Genomic DNA, 24,582 nt, shown 5'->3' on the forward strand with positions numbered 1-24,582 from the left:
TCTCGTTGCAAAAGAAAATATGATTTTATTGGATATCTGAAATTATATTAACATCTTAACCAGTTAATGTTAACAATATTTGTGTCAGGAAGCTTTAAATGTATTAATGTATTTATTCGGTCAAGGGATGAGAGTGTTGCTGGGTAAATCGCCAGTGATTGCCCATTCCTTTTTGCCCTTGAGAAGGTGGTGGTGAGCAGCCTTCTTGAAATGCTAGAGTCTGCAGTCTGATCGTATTCCCACTGTGCTGTTAGATAGGGAATTCACAGATTTTGACGGATCAACTAAGTATAAATTACCATGTCAGGATGGTGTGTTATCATGAAGGTTCTATGCCCCTGCTGTCCTTGACCTACTAAGCAGTAAAGCACTAAGGTTCAGGAGATATTGTTAAGTAAGCCTTGACAAGTGTCTGCCATGCATCTTGTAAATATTATCCACTGTAGCCACAGTCTACAAATGGAGGGAGCAAAAGATGATGGTATGGAGTTGCCAAACAAGCAGCTTGCTTTGTTCCGGTTGGAGTTTCCCTAGTGTTGTTGGAGCTGCATTCATCCAGCCAAGTGGAGACTATTTTATCACGTTCCTAATTTCTGTTTTGTAAATGACAGAAAGACTGGAGAGTCAGGAGGGAGTCATTCACCACAGAATTCCCAACCACTGACTCACTCTTGTAAGCACAGTATGTATGGTCTTGTTACCAGTATGTTTCTGATCAGTGTTGACTGCCCAGGACAGTGATGGTAGAAAATTCAGTGATGGTAATGTCACCGTGTGTTGGAGCAGGTGATTAAATTGTCTCCGTTTGGAGTTGGCCAATGTCTAGTAATTATTGGGTGTGAAAATTACTCGCCACTTATCAGGTCAAGCTTCAATGCTCAATGTTTTCTTGCTGCATATTGGCTTTATCTGAAAACTGAGACTGGTAATGAATAAAGTATCAGCATTGACTTAATGATGGAAGGAAAATTTTAAAAAACCTAAAGATTGTGCATAGGATACTAGCCTGAGGAATTCCTTCATACCTTGGGACTGAGATGAATGGTCAAGAACCACAGCCACCTTCCTTTATGCCAGGTTGATCACAAGCTGATGGAAAGATTCCACCCCCCCACAACCCCACAACCCCAATTACCATCAGCTCCGGTCTTACTCGTGCTCTTTGATGCCACACTTGGAAAGAAGCTGCCTTAATGTCAAAAGCAGCCATTTTCACTTCTTCTCTGCAATTCAGCTCTTTCATCCACATTTGAACTAATACTGTAATGAGGTTCTACAGGGACTGACCTTGCTAGAACTTAAACCGAGTGTCAGTGAAGAGGTTATTGCTAAGTAAGTATTGCCTGATAACACAGCCTCTGGCAATTTTCATCAAATTGCAGGCGATTGAGAATTTCCTGGGTGATAATTGACCAGAGTGGATTTTTTGGTTATTTTGTGGACAGGGCTGACCTGGCCACTGTGTTATGCAGATGCCTGTGTCATTCTTGTACTGGAGATAGAGAGGTTGGCTGGAGGTGCAACTCATTCTGGAGTATGAATCTTCTCCACTGCAGCCAAGATGTTGCCAGGGCTTATGTCATTTAATGTAGTTGGTAGGCTCAACCATTTCTTCACATTACAGGAATTAATCAAATTGGCTGAAGGCTGGTCTGTGTGAAGCAGGGAACCTTGGGTGGAGTTGGGATGGATCATCCACTCAGCATTCCAGACTGAAAATAGTTACAAATGCTTTAGGTTTGTCTTTCCCAATGATATGTTGGGTTGTGCAATTATGGAAGAGGGCAATGTTCATGAAGCCTCCTCCAGTTCAATTGTCCACTGCAGCTCATGATTGGATATGATGGGACTACAGAGCTTTGGTCTAATCTGTTAGTTGAAGGATTGCATAGCTAAGTTCATCACATGGTGCTCCACTGCATTTAAGTTTGATGTTGTAGTTTCTACAGGTTAACCACATTTTCAGGCACATCTGGTGTTGCTTCTGACATGTTCTCCTACAGACTCTTGAACCAAGGTTGATCCACTGGCTTCATGGTATTCTCGAGCAAGAGTATCCCAAGTTGATGATAGTGGTTTAACACAATCTTATTGCTTCTGATGGCCCAATTGGGCAACCACATGGTGCTTTGGGCTATTTCCACCAAGTGGTATGGCCACATTTCACCCAGTTGATCAGCGGAGGATCTCTGCAGTATAAAGATGAGACCTGATTCTGCAAGAACTGTGTAGTGGTTACTCCTTCCAACATTATTATGGATAGATGCATAGATTGCTGAGAGCAAGGTCAAGTAGGGTTTCCTTTTTGCTGGTTTCCTGGATATTGGGCTTTATAGCAAGGGGGATAGAATATAAAAGTAGGGAGGTCTTGCTGCAACTGTACAGGACACTGGTGAGGCCGCAGCTGGAGTACTGTGTGCAGTTTTGGTCACTGCACTTGCGGAAGGATACATTGGCCTTGGAGGGAGTGCAGAGGAGGTTCACTAGGCTGATACCAGAGATGAGGGGGTTAGACAATGAAGAGAGACTAAATAGACTAGGTCTGTACTCGTTGGAGTTTAGAAGGATGAGGGGGGATCTTATAGAGACGTATAAGATAATGAAGGGGATGGATAGGGTAGAGGTAGAGAGATTCTTCCCGCTTAGAAAGGATAGCAGGACTAGAGCACACAGCCTCAAGATAAGGAGGGGCAGTTTCAATCAGAGTTGAGGAGGAACTTCTTCACTCAAAGGGTGGTGAATCTCTGGAATTCTCTGCCCGTTGAAGTGGTGGAGGCTACCTTGCTAAATATATTTAAGTCATGGGTAGATAGGTTTTTGATAGATAGGGGAATTAAGGGTTATGGGGAGAAAGCGGGAAAGTGGAACTGACCCACTTCAGATCAGCCATGATCTTATTGAATGGCGGTGCAGGCTTGAAGGCTAGATGGCCTACTCCTGCTTCTATTTCTTATGTTCTTATGTGATGGACATTGAAGTTTCCCACCCAAGAAGGAGTACTCATTCATCAACTGAGTGAGGACAATAGGTAATAAACAGCAGGAGAATTCCTGGCCAATGTTTGACCTGATGCCATGAGATGCCATAGGTCCTGGAGTCAATGTTGAGAATTCCCAGGGTCACTCCCTTCCCACTGCATAGCACTGTGCCACCACATTGAGTGAATTTCCCCTGCAGTAGGACAGAACACAGGGATGGTGATGGACGTTGGCTGAAAGGTATGATTCAATGAGAATGGCTGTGTTTGGCTTTTGATTGACAATCCATGGGGTGGCTTCCCCAAATATATTAGTGAGGATACTTTGAATGGATGATTGGGCTGTCAGCTCTGGCGGATGATACCATCTAGTCTGTCCAGTTTTTTTCATTCTTAGTCTGGTTTTTGGCATTAGTTGCCAAAAGATATAACTGAGTGGCTTGGTCAGTCACTTCACAAAGCAGCTTAGAATCAATCACATTGCTGAGAGTCTGGAATCACATTCAGGTCAGACTGGGTAAGCATTCTTTCCCTAAACGGCATTATTGACCAAATGGGTGATTATGACAATCTGGTAGTTTCAATGGTTACCATTGGTGATACTGATCTTTTACTCCAGATTTAGTTAATTAATTGGGTGTGTATGGGGTGTCAGGGAGGGGTAGTACCTTTGGTAGGGAAACATGTCACGTCCTTTCAGGGCAGTTTGTCCATCCTTTGTCCCCACCTGGCACTCAGCTCTCACCTGTGGCTCCCCGTAGCTGTTTGCACGCAACAGCGGCCACATCCCGGGCAATGGCCTCGGCAAGCCAGCTAAACCAGATGAGGGTAACCAACAGGTCTCAATCCTCAGTGAGATAGGGAGATGCCTATCCCAGCTTGCGAAGCCGACAAGATCAATGGAAGGTCCAACGGTTAAGAAGGCAGTCTCTGCAAGCGTCATGGAACACAAAGAGCAGGACAAGACACAGAAGACTTCCTGGTCATCCACTGTGCCTGGTCCCACCTCCAGCCGTCTTGACTCTTGTCTTGCCACTGGATCTAGATGGAAATCGGGAAGAGAGAGTGAGGCTGACCCTGCGCAACTCTCCCTCACTTTAATCCAAATAAACGCTAGGTTGACACCACCATCATCATCATCATCATGTGTCCTGTTCAACCCTTGAAGTCCTGTGGCGATGAGCAAGCAATGAAGCAGCAGGTGCAGGTACACTGGGAGCTGTAGTCACAGACCTGCGCGCAGGCGGTTCAAGTCTAATGGTCGTTTTCTGCTGACCGAGGCAGCAGTTGAACTCGGTGTCTACCTGGGCAACTGAGCAGTCCTCTTCAGGAACGCACTGCTCACCTCCACAGAATGAGGAAGGGGCTAGAAAAGGTGCCCTAAACATTGCCTGCTTCACTACACCCTGGCCAGTTTACCATGGCTGGCGGGGATCCCATCTTGCGGTCGAATAAACAAAATAAAACACAAGGTGACACCGCTCACCATTGGCACTTGGAATGTGCGCACGTTTTTGGACAACCCTACAGCAGACAGACCAGAAAGAAGAACAGCCTTAGTTGCCAGAGAGCTTGCAAGATACAACGTTGACATTGCAGCCCTGAGCGAAACTTGTCTTGCCAATGTAGGTCAGTTGACTGAAACTGGGAGGTGGATACACTTTTTTCTGGAGCAGTCACAGCAGCGATGAGCATCGTGATGCTGAAGTTGGATTTGCTGTCGGGAGTCACCTTGTTCAGAAACTAGATAGTCTACCCAAGGGTGTGAACGGCCGGCTTATGACATTACAGCTTCTGCTACAGAACAGAAGTCAAGCCACCCTGATCAGCGCCTATGCCCCCACAATGAACAACCCAGACGAGATGAAAGACAAGTTCTACAAAGAATTAGACGTCCTACTATCAGCAGTGAGCATTACCAACAAGCTGATCTTGCTTGGTGATTTCAATGCAAGAATAGGGTTATGACTCTGCAATCTGGCAGGGAGTCACTGGGAGGTATGGAGTGGGCAAGTGTAACAGCAATGGCCTACTCTTAATGAAGACCTGTGCAGCACACAAACTCCTCATCACCAACACAACCTTCCATCTGCCTACCCGTAACAAGACCACCTGGACGTACCCCCGCTCTAAGCATTGGCATCTTATCGGCTATGTCATTGTCAGGAAAAAAGACAGACAGAATGTCAGAGTAACCAAGGCCATGTGTGGTGCTGACTGCTGGACAGATCACAGGTTCATTGTCTCCAAAATGAGGCTCCGTATCAGACCCAAGGGGCGACCACAAGGAAGCAAGGTTATGAAAAGAATCAATGCAGCCAAGCTAAAGAACCCAACCATAGCTTCAGCACTGGCTGAAGACTTAGAAATCAAGCTTGCTGACCTACACCTCGCAGGCAGCGCTGAAGATGACTGGGAACGCTTCAAGGATGCTAACCATACATCTGCACTGAAGATGCTCGGGCCCTCCACCCACAAGCAGCATAATTGGTTCGATGAGAATGATGAGGAGATACAGGCTCTACTTGTTGAAAAGCACCGTCTTCATCGGGCCTGTCAGAACGACCCATCTTCAGCTGCGAAGAAAGATGCTTTTACCAGTGCTCGCAGGACAGTCCAGAATAAACTGCGTAAATTGCAGGATGCCTGGCTGAGCGCCAAGGCAGATGAAATACGGGGATACGCTGACAGGAATGACTTGAAGCGGTTCTACGAAGCCCTCAACACTCTCTATGGACCTCAATCTCTCAGGAGTTTCCCCCTCCTGAGTACAGATGGTACAACTCTCACTACAGAGAAGGCTCAGATCCTGCAGAGATTGGCTGAACACTTTGAAGACATCCTCAATCAACCATCATCTATTAACAATGAGGCAATAGACAGGATTCCATGGGTTGATATCAACAGCACCATGGATGACCCACTGGTAGTAGCCAAAGTCATGAAAGCTGTCAGCCAGCTATCCAGTGGCAAAACCCCAGGGGCAGATGCCATACCCGCAGAGATCTATAAAGCTGCTGGTCCTGCACTTATCGAGAAGCTCACTGAGTTGTTCCAGTCCTTTTGGAAGCAAGGATCCATTCTTCAGGAATTTAAAGATGCTTCCATCGTACACCTCTAAGAGGAAGGACAATCGGCAAGTATGCGACAACCACCGAGGAATCTCGCTGCTCTCCATCACAGGAAAAACCCTCGCAAGAGTCCTGCTAAATCGTCTGGTCACTCATCTGGAGTTAGGCCTGCTTCCAGAGTTACAGTGTGGCTTCCGCAAAGGTCGTGGGACTACTGACATGATTTTTGCTGCGCGCCAACTTCAGGAGAAATGTCAGGAGCAGAATCATGAGCTCTACACAACCTTTGTTGACCTCGCGAAAGCCTTCAACACTGTAAGCCGACAAGGCCTGTGGAGGATCATGTCAAAGTTCGGCTGCTCCCCCAAATTCATTCAGATGGTACACCAGTTCCATGATGGCATAGTGGCCAGAGTACTGGATGGCGGAGAATCCTTTGAGGCATTCCCAGTCACCAGTGGCGTCAAACAGGGCTGTGTGCTCACATCCACACTGTTCAGCATGATGTTTACTGCCATGCTGAATGATGCCTTCCAGGACAGTGTTGCTGGAATCAGCCTCAAGTATAGAGTGGGTGGGAAGCTCTTCAACCTGAGGAGACTTCAAGTTATTACCAAAGGGGAAGAGACTGTTCTGAGAGATTTCCTCTTTGCCGATGACTGCGCCCTGTATGCTGGCTCAGAGCCAGAGATGCAAGTCAGTATGGACAAATATTCCATAGCTTGTGAGAACTTTGGACTCACCATCAACATTAAAAAGACCAAAGTCATGCACCAGCCTGCTCCTCATGCACCGTACACAGAACCCATAATCACAATCAAAGGGCAGAAACTACAGGCAGTGGACCAGTTCACTTATCTTGGCAGCACCCTCTCCCAAGCAGTGACTATTCATACAGAAGATAACTGCAGAATAGCAAAGGCAAGTTCTACTTTCGGTAGACTGCGCCCCACTGTATGGGAACATCGAGGAATCAGCCCAGCAACAAAACTGAAGGTCTACAGCGCTGTGGTACTCATTACCCTCCTGTATGCCTGTGAAACATGGACTGTGTATCGAAGGCATGCAAGACAGCTCAATCATTTCCATATGACTTGTCTTCACAGAATATTACACATCAGATGGCAAGACAAAGCACCAGTCACTAAAGTTCTCTCTAGAGCAAGTCTACCATCAGTCCACAACCGCTGATGACAGTGCAGGCCCGATGGGCAGGTCATGTCATCCGTATGTCAGATGGGCGCATACCCAAGCAGCTCCTTTTTGGGGAACTCTCTGTTGGAAGACGCTCGCATGGAGGGCAGAAGAAACGTTTCAAAGACACACTCAAGGCCTCCCTGAAGTCACTTGACATAGACACGACCGCCTGGGAAACACTGGCACAAAACCGCCCTACCTGGCACTGCCTCATCCACAAAGGCTGTTAAGCTCACGGAGCAAGGCGTATTGATGAAGCACAACTTAAGCGCGAGCTGCACAAGTCCAGAGCCACCAGCGCAACAACTACAGTGACTACACAAGTCTGTCCAATATGTGCCAGGACATTCCATGCACGAATTGGCCTGATCAGTCATCTTCGGACACATCGCAACCAGCCTCAAAATGACTAATGGTGTCGAGGTCCTCATCGATGATGATGGACGAACAACAACAAAGTTAATTAATTAAATTTAAATTCCCCGGCTGCTACATCAGGATTTGAACTCCTGAATCTGGATCATTTGAATAAGCTTCTCTGTTAAAATGACAACACTACTGCATCCATGGGCTTTCGTTCAGAAACGGGAAACACGAAATATGGCACAATAATCAATCATTCAGTTTACCTGTATATCAAAATCTAGGCCAATGGTATTGAATGCTTTTAGGACAACCAGACTATTATGCAGACATTGCTCAGGAGCAGCTGGAGAAGTGTACATATTCTGAAAATGAGTTGTAATCTGCAAAGAAAGATAATGAGTTGTATTTTTTGTTTCACAAATCTACAAATGAAAATCAGTGTTAAATGATTTCAAATTTAATTAAATATAGCATTGTTTCATTTAAAAAAATCAGAGTCTAAAATAGATCAGTAGAAGAATTGAATAATGAATATGAAACTAATCAAATCATTTCTCTTCACCAATTTTAAATATAATTGCAAAAAATAAAACTCAAGGGTGGTGCCCTGCCTCCAACATCCAAAATGTTCTGGGCTGATATTTCTAATAACAGCTATAATATTTTCAGATTGTTTCCAGTCTTCTTCTCTGAAATTATTTTGATTCTCAGATTATTCAACACTAGATTACGAGGTGCTTCTTATCCATTCCTTGACATCTAGGCAAGGTTTCGATAACATATATAGCAAATGAACAACAAACAAAGGGTGGAATTCTCTCTTTTTTTGACTGTGTCTAAATAAGCAGGAAAAGGAGCCTGAACTGGAAGGCAGTGGCATAATGATATTGTCACTGGACTAGTAATCCAGAAAACCAAAGCAATGCACTGGGAACCTGCGTTCCAATCCCACCATGGCAGATGGTGAAATGTGAAGTCAATAAAGTCTGGAATTAAAAATCTAATGATGACCACAAAACCATCGTCAATTGTTGTAAAAACCCATCTGGTTCATTAAAGTCCTTTCAGAAAGGAAATCTGCCTTATCTAGTGTGGCAAACATGTGACTGTAATGTGGTTGACTCTTAAATGCCCTCAGGGATGGACAATAAATGCTGGCCCAGTCAGTGACACCCACATCCCATGAATGAATTTTAAAAAACTACCAGTTGCCCCTGCCACTTCCCCCCCAACACCGCCATCACCCATCCCACACACCACCACACCACCACCACCACCACCACCCCCGACCCCCCTCCCCCAGATATCAAGGATGTCTCCAGGGGGACATCCCTCCCAGGGGAACCCCTCACCCTAGACTTTTGCAACAGACGCTGCCACTCCACCTCCCCCCCACCGGCTGTGTCCCCTGTGCAGTGCCTGGGGCAATGGCAGGACACTGCCTGGGCATTATCCTCTCCCCCCCCTTGGGCTGCACTCCCCGCGACGGGTTCTCTTCACTCCGTACCTATTTGTCCATGCCGGTTGTAAATCTTGTTATCATACCATCATGTTAGTGGCAGTGACACCCATTGGAATCTCTGACTCTCCGGGTTTTCCACCCACCAAAAACAGGGGTGGAAAATCCCTCCCCAGTCTAATTACTACTTTCTGCTACACGACTTATCTTATTACTGTCCTAAGATTTTATTCTGGACTTCAAAATCAATATAATTCTAAATCAGTAATCATTTTAAGTTAAATATAACGACCATTTCTTTTCAATAAACAACAACATTATATAACTATTTCTTAAATGCTGATGCATGTAGAATAGAGTAAACAAAATGTTAAACAACAAATACAATTCAAAGGTTGAACAGAATCCTTTATAAATAATTTTTAAATGCAGCGTTCCTCCTTCAATGCATCAAGCTGGCCAGAAGTGATTTATTGCATCTCAGATTTCAAACTGTCTCTTCCCATGAAACGTTACAAATGCTCCCATGTTTTTATTTACATCCCAACAAAGGATTACTGAGAATTCCCAGATTTGAAGTATTTGATTTCTCAAATTCAGAATGCAATTGCCAGTCAAATACAAATTGAACTAATCATACAACCTAAGAAATGTCCCTCAAGCCTTAACCAACTAAAAACTTACAGCATTTTCTCAGGAAGGACCTGACACAACCTTTCTGAGACTAGTTAGGTGGGGAACTCCACATGGATTATAATTGTCTCGTTAGACCCAATTATTGACGAGAAAGATATAAAAGTACTTTATTTCTGTTGGACTAATCAAGTCAGCACCATTTTCCATATCTTACTAGCCTTTATCCAACTTCTGTTGACATTAGCAACTTAGTGTTAACTCAATCAAAGTTATTTATACATGAACCTTCTGCTCATTGTCACTGATTTTCTCAAGGTGGCTATAAATGTGATTGCCGCAGGAAACGGAGTAGAGCTCAGAGAAATAGTCCTGAGCAACAGGTGAATCACAGATATGAAGATGGCCGACTTGGTTTTGAACCTCCTTACATAATATTCTAATGGTGGACCAAGGTATTCCTTTCTTTGTCCCTGTACCACTCAACTTGGAAATCTGTCTGTTCTCACATTCATTATACCATATTCATGGCAGATTAAATACTACCTTTCCCTTAAGGGCTCAGGCATCTTCAGTAAATTAATATCTTCTACAATAGTAAAAACTTAAAGCAGATTCTGTGTGTACTTTCTAAAGTCATGTTTTAGTTCCTTTAAATTCTCAAGTTATGATGCAAGATTTGGTGCTATCCAAGTTCACTTAATTGACTAAATTGTTTTATTATGGGTGTAATCACAGTCTAATCAGAGAATTGGGGAACAGTAATTCGGCTTTGCCTGATGCTGCAATTATAGGGTAAATACAACATCAGTCTGGTACCTGACACTGGAAATCAAGTGATCAAGATTCCCTTCAGAGTCAAAGTGGGTCATAGCATCAAATTAGTCTGGACGTTTCACGTCAATGCAAATCACTTCTCACTTAATCCTGACATTAAACTTTTATAATATCAATGCATCTTATGTAGAAAACAATTTCATTCAGTTTAATATGCTAGATTATATGCAACATTTACAACTAAGACTTGCTTTTGTCTCAGTACAGAATCTACCAACAGTTGACCATGTCTGTGCCTTGTTTTAAAAAGAAACCAAACAGATAACAAGAAACATTAAATGCAATAGTTTATAAAAATATCACCTACCAGTTGGGGGCAATAAGCAGCCACGACAGCTGCCAGCACTAAGCCATCCAATAAATCTAAATCAAAATTAATTATCCAGCGTGTTGGTGGTATAGCACCTATTTAAAAGAATAAAAGATCAGACAGTCATCTAAAATTAAAAATAAAGAAGAAAGGACTGGGTTTAGAACATAATAGTCAAACCTTGTAATTATATATTTTTGAGAACAGACAAAATAGATTTTCAGGCTTCTACTTTTGACTTGAACAAGTTTCCATTGAGGAAAGAGGGAAAAATTTGCAATTAGAACCCACCCATTGTCCAAAACCATTTACAATAATATGCCATTCAAATACCCTGGCTTGTGTGTTGTTGAAATTTGATGGAAATAATTTGATACATTTATATGATAGGAAGATCATCCAATCATTTTGTAAAACTGTGTTGTGAATGATTAGGAACAGGTCCATTAAAATCAATCAATAAAGCATGATATGGGATTGTGCTGGTGAATTAAATCTGCTGCAGGCTATCATGTTCACATAGTAAGTACAAGGGCGCATTTTACATCGTACGCTTGCAAGTGTTACATGAGTCAAGTACTTTTGAAACATGACTATTGTTGAACAACAGGAATCCAGAGTGGAAGAACTGAAATATATGGGATGAAACATGAAATTGGAGAAGGTTTCAAAACTGGAGAATATTGATGGCATGGCAATATTTGCCAGCATGGTTATAAGTTTGAAACTTGACTACATCAATAGGAGACATAAGGAGTAGAAATTCATGTAGGTCCATTTTCAGATCAAGAATTAGTGTTATATTAGTTGGGGGGGGGGGGGCCTTCATTATAAATAACAAAGCAGATTGCCCTATTATCAAGCATCAACATCCTACGGATAGCATTGGTCAGAAGCAAAACTGGATTTGCCATAAGTACTCTGGCTACAAGAACAGTTCAGAAACTAGAATCTTGCCAAGAGTAACTCACCTTCTGACTCCCAGAAACTCAGCCACCATTTTCAGGACACAAGTGATGGAATACTCTCCACTTGCCTTGATGAGTGCAGCTCCAATAACACTCAAGAAGCTTCACACCATTCAACACAAAGTAGCCTCCTTGATTAGAACTCCATCCAATATCTTAGACATTCATTCCCTCCACCACCAATGCACAGTGGCAGCAATGTGTTCCAATTGCAAGATGCACTGCAGCAACTCACCAAGGTTTTTTAGACAGCACCTTCCAAACCTGCAACCTGTACCACTGAAAAAACAAGACAGCAGATATATGATAACACTACCATCTGCAAGTTCCCATCCAAGCCATGCAATATCCTGAGTTGGAAATGTATCACCATTCCTTAAATGCCATAGGATTAAAATCATGGAACTTCCTTCCTAACAGCACTCTGTGTGATCCTACACAGAATGGAGTGCAGCAGTTGAAGGCAGCAGATCATCACTACTTTCTCAAAAGTAATTAGCAATATGCAATAAATGCTGGCCTTAGCCAGCAATACCCACAGCTCATTAAATAAAACAAGCAGATTGCCTGATTGGGCCTTCAATTGCTGGTATTCATGTGTTATTTAAAGGCAACTTGCACCTTTTAAAGATAGGCAGCTTTTGACTGAAGCCAACCTTAAGACAGCCAGTGCATGGCAGGACAAAAAAACTTCAAGGCTTCATATTTTCTAACTCCACAATGGAGGTCCTGCAGGAGAAGGTATGCAGGATGGAGGGGAACATCTTTACCCCACCAGACTGTTGAGCAGCAGCATAGATATAGGTTCTGGAGGATGTCAGTGCAAAGAGCAGCTCCTGGATCCAAAAGTACAAAACTGTTTAATAACCTGACCAGGGTGCTAGGGTAAAACTCTTAACAAGATTTCACATCACCTTGAATAATCCTGAACTACATGTTGTTCCAGCACTAACCACCCCTGAGAACAAGCACTCTCTTCCATTCATTACAGAACTCCATCAGCATCTAATGCCACATATTGCACCCCCTACACTCCTCACCAGCACTCCCTTTACTTTCACACACATCTCCCACCCAGCACTATGATTTGCGTTGACATGCACATCCTCGAACAACCTCATTAGACAACCACTAACATTTTCACTTCTTTCTTTCAGGCAAAGTTTGCAAACATTATTAGGGGGAAGCCGAGGTCTGGAAGCATGGCATCTATTCAGATCCTGCCCTTACTCATGGATCAAGTCTTAAAGATCATCAGGATGAGTCCCATTAGGAGCATCACAAGGAGAAAGTGTGGAGGACACAAAGTACCTTTCACTCTTTCACCAAAATCTCACCGAAACAGCCATTCATCTATATCTGCTCACCCTCACAGAAAAACTTCATCCTTATCCCGGTTAAAATGCAGAACGCCCAGAGGATAATGAGCTGACAGAGAGCATGACAGATGAGGCATTGGATCATTCTTTAGCAAACATCAGCTCAGAGACAATAGGCTCGAGGTATTTGCACTGGGAGTCAAACCACACACCACCATGCAGAAGAGAAAATGGACAATAACTCAGGGCAGTGCACGTAGCAGCGAGTCAGTAGGAGAGCTTTCATTCTTGCCCTGCAAAGATCAAGGTCTTAAGTACATAGTGTAGATCTGAGGACTGATCCGTATACATCTGGACGTTTTAAGAGACCTGAGCATCAGGCCTGTGAACTTGCACACAATGGAACAGGGTGTGAAGTACTCCCATGTTTAAGAGCATGTTTAAGATCATCCAGCAAGAAATGCAGATCACGCAGTCAACCATGGAGCAAATAGTCAGTTCTATGAGAACTGCTGCAGACCCCACAATGATGGAGTATAGGTCTGAGTTGGAATATGTTGTCTTGCTTTGGTTTCCTCCCATGGGGATTGACATCCAAGTTTTTGTAAGAGTGCAGAAGAAAACCACACAATTCATAATTTTAACCATTTAATGGCCAAGATAGGCTCATAGAGTAGGGGCATCACTTTAGTGATGCATTGACCAATCTTGATTGATGTTTAAAAGATGGTGCAGGAATAGGTTGTGTTTGTGTCAGCAGCTTGTTTCAACTAAGTAAGTTAACGGGGATGAGAGGTGACAATCTCAAGTTATGCAAGGCCAGAACTAGTTTAAAAGTTGGGTTGTTTTTTCCCCAGATAACAGTGGAACAGCAGAATGGGTTGCTGATTCATACAGCAAATAATAATGTGAATAATGATTTGCTGTATTCCTTCAAAAAAGAGATAGACCAGGCAGGGGTAGAAAGCTTAGACACTGTAACAGGGCATAAATCAAAGCCAGAATCCTAAGGAGTTTGAAGAGTTTTTCCCAATTTGTTTTGTTGTAATTATATCACCGTTTTTTGTCTGAAATATAATCACCATTTTTTGTCCTAAATATATAATTGTTTTTGCCTCTCTCAGGAGAGTAAGTGGCTTTAGGATAGGATGGGGGGTGTATTTTTCGTGATGCACAAGACATTACAGGGGTGTATGTGTGTGGGGGGGGGGGCGGTGCGCAGTTGGGTGGGGGGAAGGAACTAATGCTTTTTCCTGTTCATCATTTCTCACATCTGACAGCCACAATATCATGTTAGAAGCTCAGAGATGACTGAATCAAACTAACCTTAGAAATTTAGAATACAGAACAAAGCAGAGCAGAGTTATTAAGGCATTTTTGATAAAGTTTCCTTCAGGATTTTTAGCCCAGGTAAATAGGACACAGCTGAATACAATTTACATCCCCAGTCACCATACTCTAGTGCCTGTTCGGGTACACTGAGGGAGAATTTAAGATGGTCAATGCACCTAACCAGCACAACTTTCTGATTGTGGGAGGAAACCGGGGCACACGGATGAAACCCATGCAGACACAGGGAGAACAGGCAGACTATGCACAGACAGCAGCCCAAAAAGTGAATTGAACCTGGGTCCCTGGCACTGTGAGGCAGCAGTGCTAGCTGCTGTGATACTGCGCTGTCCCAGCATGTGATGTTAAATCTGGCCCTGGAAATAAAAGTATCATGCCAATTAGTGCAACAACCTTGAATTTAACCCTGAAAAAGCTGCATCAAACACAGAATCAACAATATTCAATAATGGTTTAATCTGTTCCCTATGTCAAGAAGAGATTCCAACATACTTGGGTCATAGTTAACCGAGACCCATAGCTTCTCATTTTGACTGGTTCAAAAAGAAACTGAATCCAGTCTTTTGGTATCAGTTTAATTCAGCTTTCCTGATAACATTTACAAGTTGCACTCTATATGGTCGGCCTTAAGATTCCAAATAGCACCCAAGTAAATAGAAAATTCAAACATTTTGCATTTACCTTTCTGGCAACATGTCCATATTACATTTCTCATTGTCTCATAGTGATGGTTGAGCCAAGTTAGCAGAACTATTTCACCAGTAGAATATATATTGCTGGAATGGGGCTCAGCACTTATTCTTGGGATATTTTCCAAGAATTTTTGATTGCTAAAATAATTTTCGATATCTTTCATTGTCAACCGATAAAGAACAAAAACCTAAAGAAAATACAACTTAACATTATTAATCACAATACCATTCATTTGTCCAGTAAAACTTTATGAATTAAATGTCCAATAGTGGATATGCACACAGTCTTTTTAACCCAGTGCAAAATAGCAGGATCCATAGTCCACTCTCTGACTTGTATTTCTATTGTGTTTAATACAAACTTAACAATCTCATACAGGGCTGGTAAACTAAAATAGGTTCAGTTTATTTCATAGAGTCATAGAGAGTCATAGAGGTTTACAGCATGGAAACAGGCCCTTCAGCCCAACTTGTCCATGCCGCCTCTAAGCTAATCCCAATTGCCCGCATTTGGCCCATATCCCTCTACACCCAACGTACCCATGTGACTATCTAAATTCTTTTTAGAAGATAAAATTGTATCCGCCTCTACTGCTACCTCTGGCAGCTTGTTCCAGACACTCACCACGCTCTGTGTGAAAAAATTGCCCCTGTGGACACTTTTGTATCTCTCCCCTCACATGGAGGAGTACATGACTGCTCTGCAGACAGATTTACTATAAAGAGTCAGCAGCTATTGTGAACAGAAAAGTACAGTTGCAATTCCTTCTTACCATATGCTGCAAGCACTTCTTAAGGATTGAAGAATGTAAGCATTTATGAGCATATAACCACTAGGTTGTTCATCAATCCTCATGGATTTCATAATGGTATTGTCTTGCTGAGATCTAGACTTGTCACTTGGGTGTTCTTGACTTGGGTGTTGGTATTTTGTATACTGTCAGAGAGCTGATTGTTTTCATGGCAGTCTTCCAAAATTTCACTTGAGTCAATCTTTGGACATGATTTAGATACATGATTTAATGCTATGTGTTAGGTTACATAATTCCATTAGCTGACTTCTGTTCCTTCTCAACATTCCTCCATTCAGTATTGCACACTTATACAGACAAAGCAGTCTGCACCCACACATCGATCATACATTGTCTTCATTTTTTCTTGTCTTTTTTCTTGAAGTTTCTTCTGTAGTCCTGAGAAATGGGACGGATGGCGGCTTTGCAAAATTGTCGTAACTGCCTTCCGAACATGACTTCTGCAGGTGATGGTAAGCCAAAAATGTAACATGGCAATATGGAGATCTCATTTAGTTTCCTGGCAAAAGGTTTTGCATGCAAGTTTTCTCTTGGAAAGCATGCCTCTTGAAGTACTTGGTGAATCTTTTTATGGCCAAAAATATTAAAGGGCATTTGGCCCTTCTTGTATCATAACAGGCCAACCTTTTACAATGACTCACCATTTGGTCTTTAGTCATGGATCATTTGTGCTTATCTCCTGGAGTTGGTTGCACTTGTTTTGACCTCAGATCAATATTGAGTACATCTTCCACATCGATGTCTCTGCATACTCCTTGTATGTCTGGAGGAACACCTGCAGCTCTTCTTTCAGATTGGATAGCCTGTTCAGTGTGCCTGAAGTAACCATTTTACTACCAGCTTTGTACCAAACTTTAAAGTCATAATCCTGTATTTTCAGGCCAGGTTGTCGTCTGGGTGATGCACTTGTCAGTCGCTTGCGCTAAATCATTTCAGATAGTGTGTCGTCAGTTTCCACAATGAATAGTTTACCAAATAGGTACGTGTGGAACCATGTGATACCAAATACCAAAGCCATGTTCTATATTCAAATAATTGGATTGTGCTTGTGGTACACTTTTGGAACTAAATACAATTGGCTTGCAATCTTGCATAATGCTCTGATCCATCTTCTCCCTGTTTTCCAAGTGCTCCACTATTAAATCTCTTATAATGGACTCTAGCACTTTACCACTACCAATGCCAAGCTGAATGGTCAATAATTCCCCGTTTTCTCTCCAACCCCCTTTTTAAATAATGGAGTTACATTAGCTACCTCCAATCCTGCAGAACTGTTCCAGGAGCTATAGAATCTTGGAAGATAACCACCAATGCATTCATATTTCCAAAGCCACTTCTTTAAGTATTCTGGAATGTCGATTATCAGGCCCTGGAGATTTATAGGCTTTCAATTTCATTAATTTTCCCAACACCATTTCCCTAATACTCCAATTCCTCCCTCTCATTAAATCCTATTCCCCAACTTTTGAGACTCAATGTCTGCCAAAATACTGCAGAATGACCGGTGTGGTACTGACTTTCAAATAGTGAAATGGAGCTAAGCAAAGCAAATACAGATCATAGTTCAATATCTGTTTCAGGGAAAATTTTGTATCTTTAATTCTAGATGAAATTACGAGTATCTAGCTGGTGAAAAATGAATTTAAATGTACATTGTCTAGCACCTTTCCAAATCCTTGATACTCAGGCTGAGTGGGGAATTTGTAGATTTACTCTCTGGAGAGATTCAGCAATCTATTGCTGCTCTGTTTTTTCCTATGTTTCTCTCCCATGGCAGGTTAATCTGGCAAAAGTGAATATGGAGAAAAAGTGATCCATAAAAGTGAGTTTTTTTTGGATTAGAAGAGTGCACCTCTCGGTCCCACAAGGTTCTTTCAAGTCCATCTTGCCTTGGGCTCCACTTCTCATTCCCTCCCTTACCTTGTTTCTTTCCCTCCCCCTGCCCCTAACCCCCACCAATATTCTCCCCTGTGCATAACTGACTTTGGAAACTGATTCAAAAATAACCTCCAGCTGTCCAAAATCACATTCCAACCTGAATCCTATTCCCAGCAGCAACCTGATTAGGGCTTCCTATCAAGTTCAGGTAGTATACCGAGGAGGCTGAGGCTAGGAAGATAAAATATTATTATTTTGGAGGGGCAGGGGTGGGGAATTAAGCAAGTGACAAGTGCTTTAGGTATTTCATGGTATGTGTTGATTAAAGTCTTTAATAAGGCACATCATACATTGAAACTCCAATGTCACAGAATTCCTACAGTGCAGAAGGAGACATTCGGCCCATTGAGCCTGCAATGACAACAATCCCACCCAGGCTCAATCCCTGTAACCCCATGTATTTATCCTGATAATTCCCCTGATACTAAAGGGCAATTTAGCACGGCCAATCAAACTTAACCTGCACATCCTTGGACTGTGGGAGGAAACTCACGCAGACATTGGGAGAATGTGTAAACTCCACACAGTTACCAGAAGCTGGAACTGAATCCAGGTCCCTGGCACTGTGAGACAGCAGTGTGAATCACTGTGCCACCCTCACTATTTTGGTATATTGAAGTTGTCTTTAATTGAGAAAAAAAAAATTAAATAGTTTCCAGCACACAAATTCACTGAAATGTAAATTGCATCTGCAGTTATTTTTTAAGCTGTCAATGACATAATATTACACCTAAAAGACTCTTCCTGGCCACCTATGACCAGAACTTTGAACAAATGGCCATTCATCTTTGTTCAAACCTAGCTAGTTAATAGACAGTGCAATAATATCAACAAAATATCTCCTTCCCATTTTTGAGGACACAGATCACACAACCAAACCTAGAAAAGACTAAATATCAATTTCTACTCAACACCCATCAAAACACAGGTAATAATTTGAGATTTCAGCATTCAACTAATTTATTTATTTTTGCAGGAATAGTGTTTCTCCACATGAAATTTATGTCACTAATAAGAATATTAGCCCTTTCTCTTACTTAAATAGTAGTTAGTGCAATTTGCTTTGCTTTGCTAGATGGACCCAAGTTAAATGAGAAAGGAGCCTTTCATATGAGGAAAGATTGAGGACTCTGGCTCTGTACTCCTTGGCATTTAGAAGGATAAGGGGGGATCTTATTGAAACTTACAGGATACTGCAAGGCCTGGATAGAGTGGATGTGGAGAGGATGGTTCCACTAGTAGGAAAAACTAGAACCAGAGGGCATAACTTCAGGCTAAAGAGATGATCATTTGAAACAGAGATAAGGAGGGATTTCTTCTGCCAGAGAGTGGTGAATCTGTGGAACTCTTTGCCACAGAAGGCTGTGGAGGTTAGGTCATTGAGTGGCTTTAAGACAGAGATAGATAGGTTCTTGATTGATAAGGAGATCAGGGTTATGGGGAAAAGGCAGCAGAATGAGGCTGAGAAAAATATCAGCTATGATTGAATGGCAGAGCAAACTCAATGGGCCGAGTGGCCTAATTCTGCTCCTATGGCTTATGAAACCCCTTTGCTCAATCAGTGCACTGACTTATTCTGTTTGCATTCAAATCTTTAGTTACAGTCCTTTTAAAGTAATAGTATATCAATTTGAATTGAGTAAAGATTTAAAAAGTTTCCTCTCTTGCTTCCTTTAAATGCTTTAAAAATAAAAATGAGCATCAACTGCATGAATCTAAAGAACAATATTTTAATGAATTCAACAGTTGAATAGAACTGACATACATAAATAAATAGATTGCAGTGTGCATGCTTCAACTACTTTCTTAATTCAGTTAACAATGTTATCTCTGAATAAACATATGTGTCTTTATACATTTTACCTTGTAAATCTGTAGCAGAAGATCAGTCCATGCATGTTTGCTTACAGACTCAAACACTTCATCACCCAGACTAAAAATTTCAATGCTTTCAAGATTCTGTGAACAATTCTAAAAAAAATGCAAAACATCATTTTAATTTTAGTGATATCCATTTTGTAATCTAAGGACAACACTCTACATTCTTTGCAAGTCGTTCTGTTTTCCCAGCCTTCCATGGGTGAAAGAATTATGAAACAGGTGGCTATATTCTTTTTCACAGATAACGTGGCAGTATTGATACTCGAGTATCATGAAGTTTAGAAACACTAAAAAAAGCTTGGAGCGGCATTACAAAATACGACTGTTCCCATTGGTAGTAAGTCTATTAGTACGTGGAAGAAATAAATAAAAGAGAAGCAAAGTTTGTTCAAAAACCTTGCTAATGCACCTTTCCTTAATCCAACCAGCAGAAAATCACCCAAAAGGCATCTTCTTATCCAAAAGGGAATCCTCAAGATTCTTGATCAAAGTACATTGTGGAAAAATTGACTGATGCCAGACTATCTGTTTAGCAGAGTCTTTAATGCAGAGTCCTTCATTAACCCAGCAAAACAGAATAAAGGGTTTTGTTGTTAATATTCAAAAGCTATTTGTAACACCGATCATAATACTCTGTTATGGGTCACTTTTCCTGTTATACAAATGCTCTAATGATTTGGTACCATTGTTCAAAATATTTAACATGGTATTTCTTAATCCATTTGTAACCTGGGCTAGTGATGATTTTGCACAAGGGATGTTAATGAATGAAAAAGAAAATATGATAAAAATGTTTATATTTTGAGAATAATAAGCTGACAATAAGGACTATACCCAAGACATTAAAGGCGGCACGGTGGCACACTGGTTAGCACTGTTGCCTCACAGCTCCAGGGACCCAGGTTCAATCCTGGCCTTGGATGGCTATCTGTTTAGAGTTTACACATTCTCCCCACGTCTGCATGAGTTTCCTCCAGGTGCTCCGGTTTCCTCCCTCAGACCAAGGATGTGCAGATTAGGTGGACTGGCCATGTTAAGATGCCTCTTAATGTTCCAAAACATATAGGTTAGATAGATTAGCAATGGGAAATGTGTGGGGTTACAGAGAAACGCCAGTGGGGAGAGCCTGGATGAAATAATCTGTCAGAGAGTCAGTGCAGACTTGATGGGCTGAATGACCTGTTCTGCACTGTAGGGATTCTATGATTAACCAATCATCTTTCATTGTAGAAGTTCCCATGATTCTGCTGCATCTTTTAAGATGTATTTGTTTAACTGGGCTTTTATGATTAGTGCAAGGAGGATTTTCCTATTCCTGGGCGTACTGGATTGCCTAACCACAAAACATAGTGGAGGACTGCATGAACAAAATGAAGGCTGCTCAAGGCCCATGTAACTTTTGCTGCCACGTTTCCCTCTTTGATGCAGCTATGCAATCTATTTCTGTCTACATTCTAATCGCATAATCTGTAGAAATGAAATCAGCATCCCAAAAAGTAAACTTTTTAGGAATTTTGTGATGAGTGATAGAAACTATGAGTGGAGTGACTGCTCCAGATCCTGGGCAATTGAATTTGCAGACTCAGGCCAGAATGCATCAAGATCCAATGAAGTCTAAGTGAAGACTGTTTTCCTGAAAATTCAGGATTATTGGAGATATATTGTGGTTTAATAGGAATGAGAGCAAAACATGCAGCGGAACACTAAAAAGTAAAACTTTAACGAAAGTAGCGGTGGGAACATTATCAGAGTGGAATTATTCCAAGACATGATGAACTGTGATATCTGCTACACCAGTTAAAGTTAATGCCATCAAAAATATGATATTACACTGCAGCGCAATTTTACCAAGTATATAATCCATTGATGCAATTGTTGTCTTTTCTTACAACAAGAATAGAGTGCACAAATACAGCCATTGGTTCTATGGTCCAATTCATACATTTATAAGAACAATTCCGAAAAGCCTGGTAGTAGAATGAAGTTACCCATAACCAGCAACTTAAATTTATATATCACCAGTGAAGTGACAAAAGTCCCAGGTTGCTTTTCAAGCATCATCATGGAACATTTTATACTGAGCCACGTCAGGCCAGATGACCAACAGCTTGGGCAAAAAGGTAGGTTTTAAGGAGCACTGTCAACAAGAAAAAGTAGTCAAGAAACTGAGAAACTGAGAAAGGAAATTCCAGAGCTTTAGGGACTGAAGGAATGGATGACAATGATGGGACAATCAACGTCAGGGGTGCTCAAGAGTCTAGAATTGGCACAGGACAAACATCTTGGGCAGCTGTAAGGCTGGAAGAATTCGCAGATTTCAGGAGATGGAAGGCCAGAGGAATGATATGAAAATAAGAATGAGAATCTTAAAATCAAGATGTTCCTGAGGCCGGGAGCAGAGTTAGGTCGGCCAGCACATGGGAAATAAATGAGCAGAATTCGGTGTGAGTTAAGGTACAAGCAGGAGAGTTTTGAATGATCTCAAGTTTGAGGAGGGTAGGACGAGGGAGGCTGGCCAGGTGTGTTTTACAATAGTCAAGTCTTGCGGTAAATCTAATATTTGTCTAACAGACAAGGAAAAATTCTACCTGCAACTGGCACCATTGTTTAAACTCTTCAGGTTCAAGTAGAAATTCTGGTTTCAGATGAGCAAGGCAGGCTCCTTGTGCTCTGCAATAATACATGATTAAAACACAGAAAAGACATGTTCGTTATGTGCAGACAGAAGATTGTGTGTGTTTTCAGTTTTACATACCTTCTGGGAAAACATCACATTATATTTGGCCAGCTTGGTTACAATTACGAAACAAGAAAGCCCTCAGATAATGGATTTTAATATTCAATAGCTGGAAAATGCAACCTCCTGCAACCTTAAGGTTGAAGTTGAAGCATGCACTTGGATAATTTCTACATTTGCCTGTGGTAAAGACATCCTGAAAATGTTCATACTCTCCCGGGCACCAAAAAAAAAGTGGGTTATTGCCTTGAAGCTATATCCCCGTTACCTTGAGAATAATGAATTTAATCAAAGAAAAAAATAAGAACTGGGCTTTTGCTCCAAGATGGGGAGTGGAAATGTTTAGATCTAGTAACTCTTCAATTTTGACACTTTCCATGCCAAAAATAATTAAGGTAATTATTTCAACCTGGAAAAATCACAAGTTGTAGGAGTAATGATTTGAAGCAAAGTTTAAGCTTTAAAGTCTGTACATTATGGCAACGCAGTGGCACAGTGGTTAGCACTGCTGCCTCACAGAACCAGGAACTGAGGTTTGATTCCCCGCTTGTCAATGCGGAGTCTGCACGTTCTCCCTGTGTCTGCATGGGTTTCCTCCAAGTGCTCCGGTTTCCTCCCACAGTCCGAAAGACATGCTGGTTAAGTGCACTGGCCATGCTAAATTCTCCCTCAGTGTACTGAACAGATGCTAGAGTGTGGCGACAAGGGGATTTTCACAGTAACTTCATTGCACTGTTAATGTAAGCCTACTTGTGACACTAATAATTAAACTTGAAACTTAAAATTAAAAAAATTATATCCATTTGTTCAAATGATTGATGGAGAGAGAGGAAGTCCAAAGAAAAATCTATTGCATAAAACATGATGCTCCCCTGGAGACAGGTTGGGAGGCTGAGGGGCCGCGTGAGGGACAGGAAGGAGTGGGAAGGAGATCCCATTGTATCCCCCTCCTTCCTTATGAGTAAAGGTGGATTGGCCTCCCCATTCAGAAGCCAATTGAAGTCCTTCATGGCAATAAAACGGCCTTATCCCACCACTGCTGGTACTTGACTAGCAGGAGGTGGAGCCATGCCACGTGGGCTAAACACCAGGGAACACTCTGAAAAGTAGGCCTGGAGGCTGGTATGGTGACCCCCTCTTTACTGGGCTCCTCATGCCTGATGGAGGCAGCCAATGGGAATGGAGGGGTGCAGATTAAGACTTTCTGACACCTCTGACTTTCAGATTGATACATTTTCACCTCCCCTTTCAGCAGGACCTCCCTGTCTGGCCCTGGGAAATTTACTCTATTCACCTTCTGCCTGGTGCTCAGTGATCCTCTACTGAGGCTGCACAGCACCGTTAGTGGCTACTAAAACCATTGCTACTGTGAGCACTGGAGAGCTGCCAACCTTGAGGGGGAAGGGATGGAATTCCCCAAACAAGAGCTGGGAAGCTAGATGGTACTGATCATGTTAGTACCAGATTTGTATGAAATCCCAAGGCCTTGCAGAAATGGTCACTGCGGGATTGCCAATGGTTTGACTGTTGGTGGACAAGCCCCTGCCATCACCTCTAGATTCCACTGGTTATCTCACTTTCTGTCTTCAAAAATGCTACCTGACCTTCCAGTTTTTATTTCAGATCTCCAACATCCACAGTATTCTGCTTTTGCAGCAGATGAGTGAAAAACAGCTACGGAAAATTCTTGGTTTATAATCTCTTTGAGAGATTCATGTAGCACAGAACTCCAAAAGAAATCTAATATCCAAAATGATAATGCCTTCAATTAGTAAAGCAACCACATATTAATAGGGAAATATTTTCACTTACCTTAAAAAGGTGAGAAGTGTTGAATATTGCCAGTGCAACTGGAATAGGCGCTCCATTGGATCACTGAGTAATGGCTGCTTTCCAGTAAAGCCAGGCAACCACTTGCCGCTCAAATGGTGCAGCATGTCATAAATCGTGCTTATGTCTCTTCCAATCTGCTTTGTGCTGCAATTAGAAACTAAATTACCTTCCAATAAATAAACACTCTGCAGTTGCCTTACTG

General features: G+C 42.0%; 1 protein-coding gene across 1 annotated transcript in view; it reads right to left on the minus strand.

The window, feature by feature from the left end:
* The window catches only part of LOC145353303 (cilia- and flagella-associated protein 47-like), a 495,401-nt gene that overhangs the window by 353,272 nt on the left and 117,547 nt on the right, over positions 1–24,582 (minus strand). Inside the window, exons 31-36 of the mRNA XM_080203935.1 lie at positions 24,360–24,524; positions 22,399–22,480; positions 19,793–19,900; positions 15,169–15,367; positions 10,848–10,945; positions 7,875–7,991 (exon numbers count right to left, since the gene is read on the minus strand). Of these exons, the coding sequence (XP_080060061.1) occupies positions 7,875–7,991; positions 10,848–10,945; positions 15,169–15,367; positions 19,793–19,900; positions 22,399–22,480; positions 24,360–24,524 (769 nt within the window). The remainder of the gene's footprint in view (positions 1–7,874; positions 7,992–10,847; positions 10,946–15,168; positions 15,368–19,792; positions 19,901–22,398; positions 22,481–24,359; positions 24,525–24,582) is intronic.

Source organism: Carcharhinus amblyrhynchos, chromosome 15 (genome assembly GCF_965287045.1).
Source record: "Carcharhinus amblyrhynchos chromosome 15, sCarAmb.v2.hapA, whole genome shotgun sequence".
Lineage (NCBI taxonomy): Eukaryota > Metazoa > Chordata > Chondrichthyes > Carcharhiniformes > Carcharhinidae > Carcharhinus > Carcharhinus amblyrhynchos.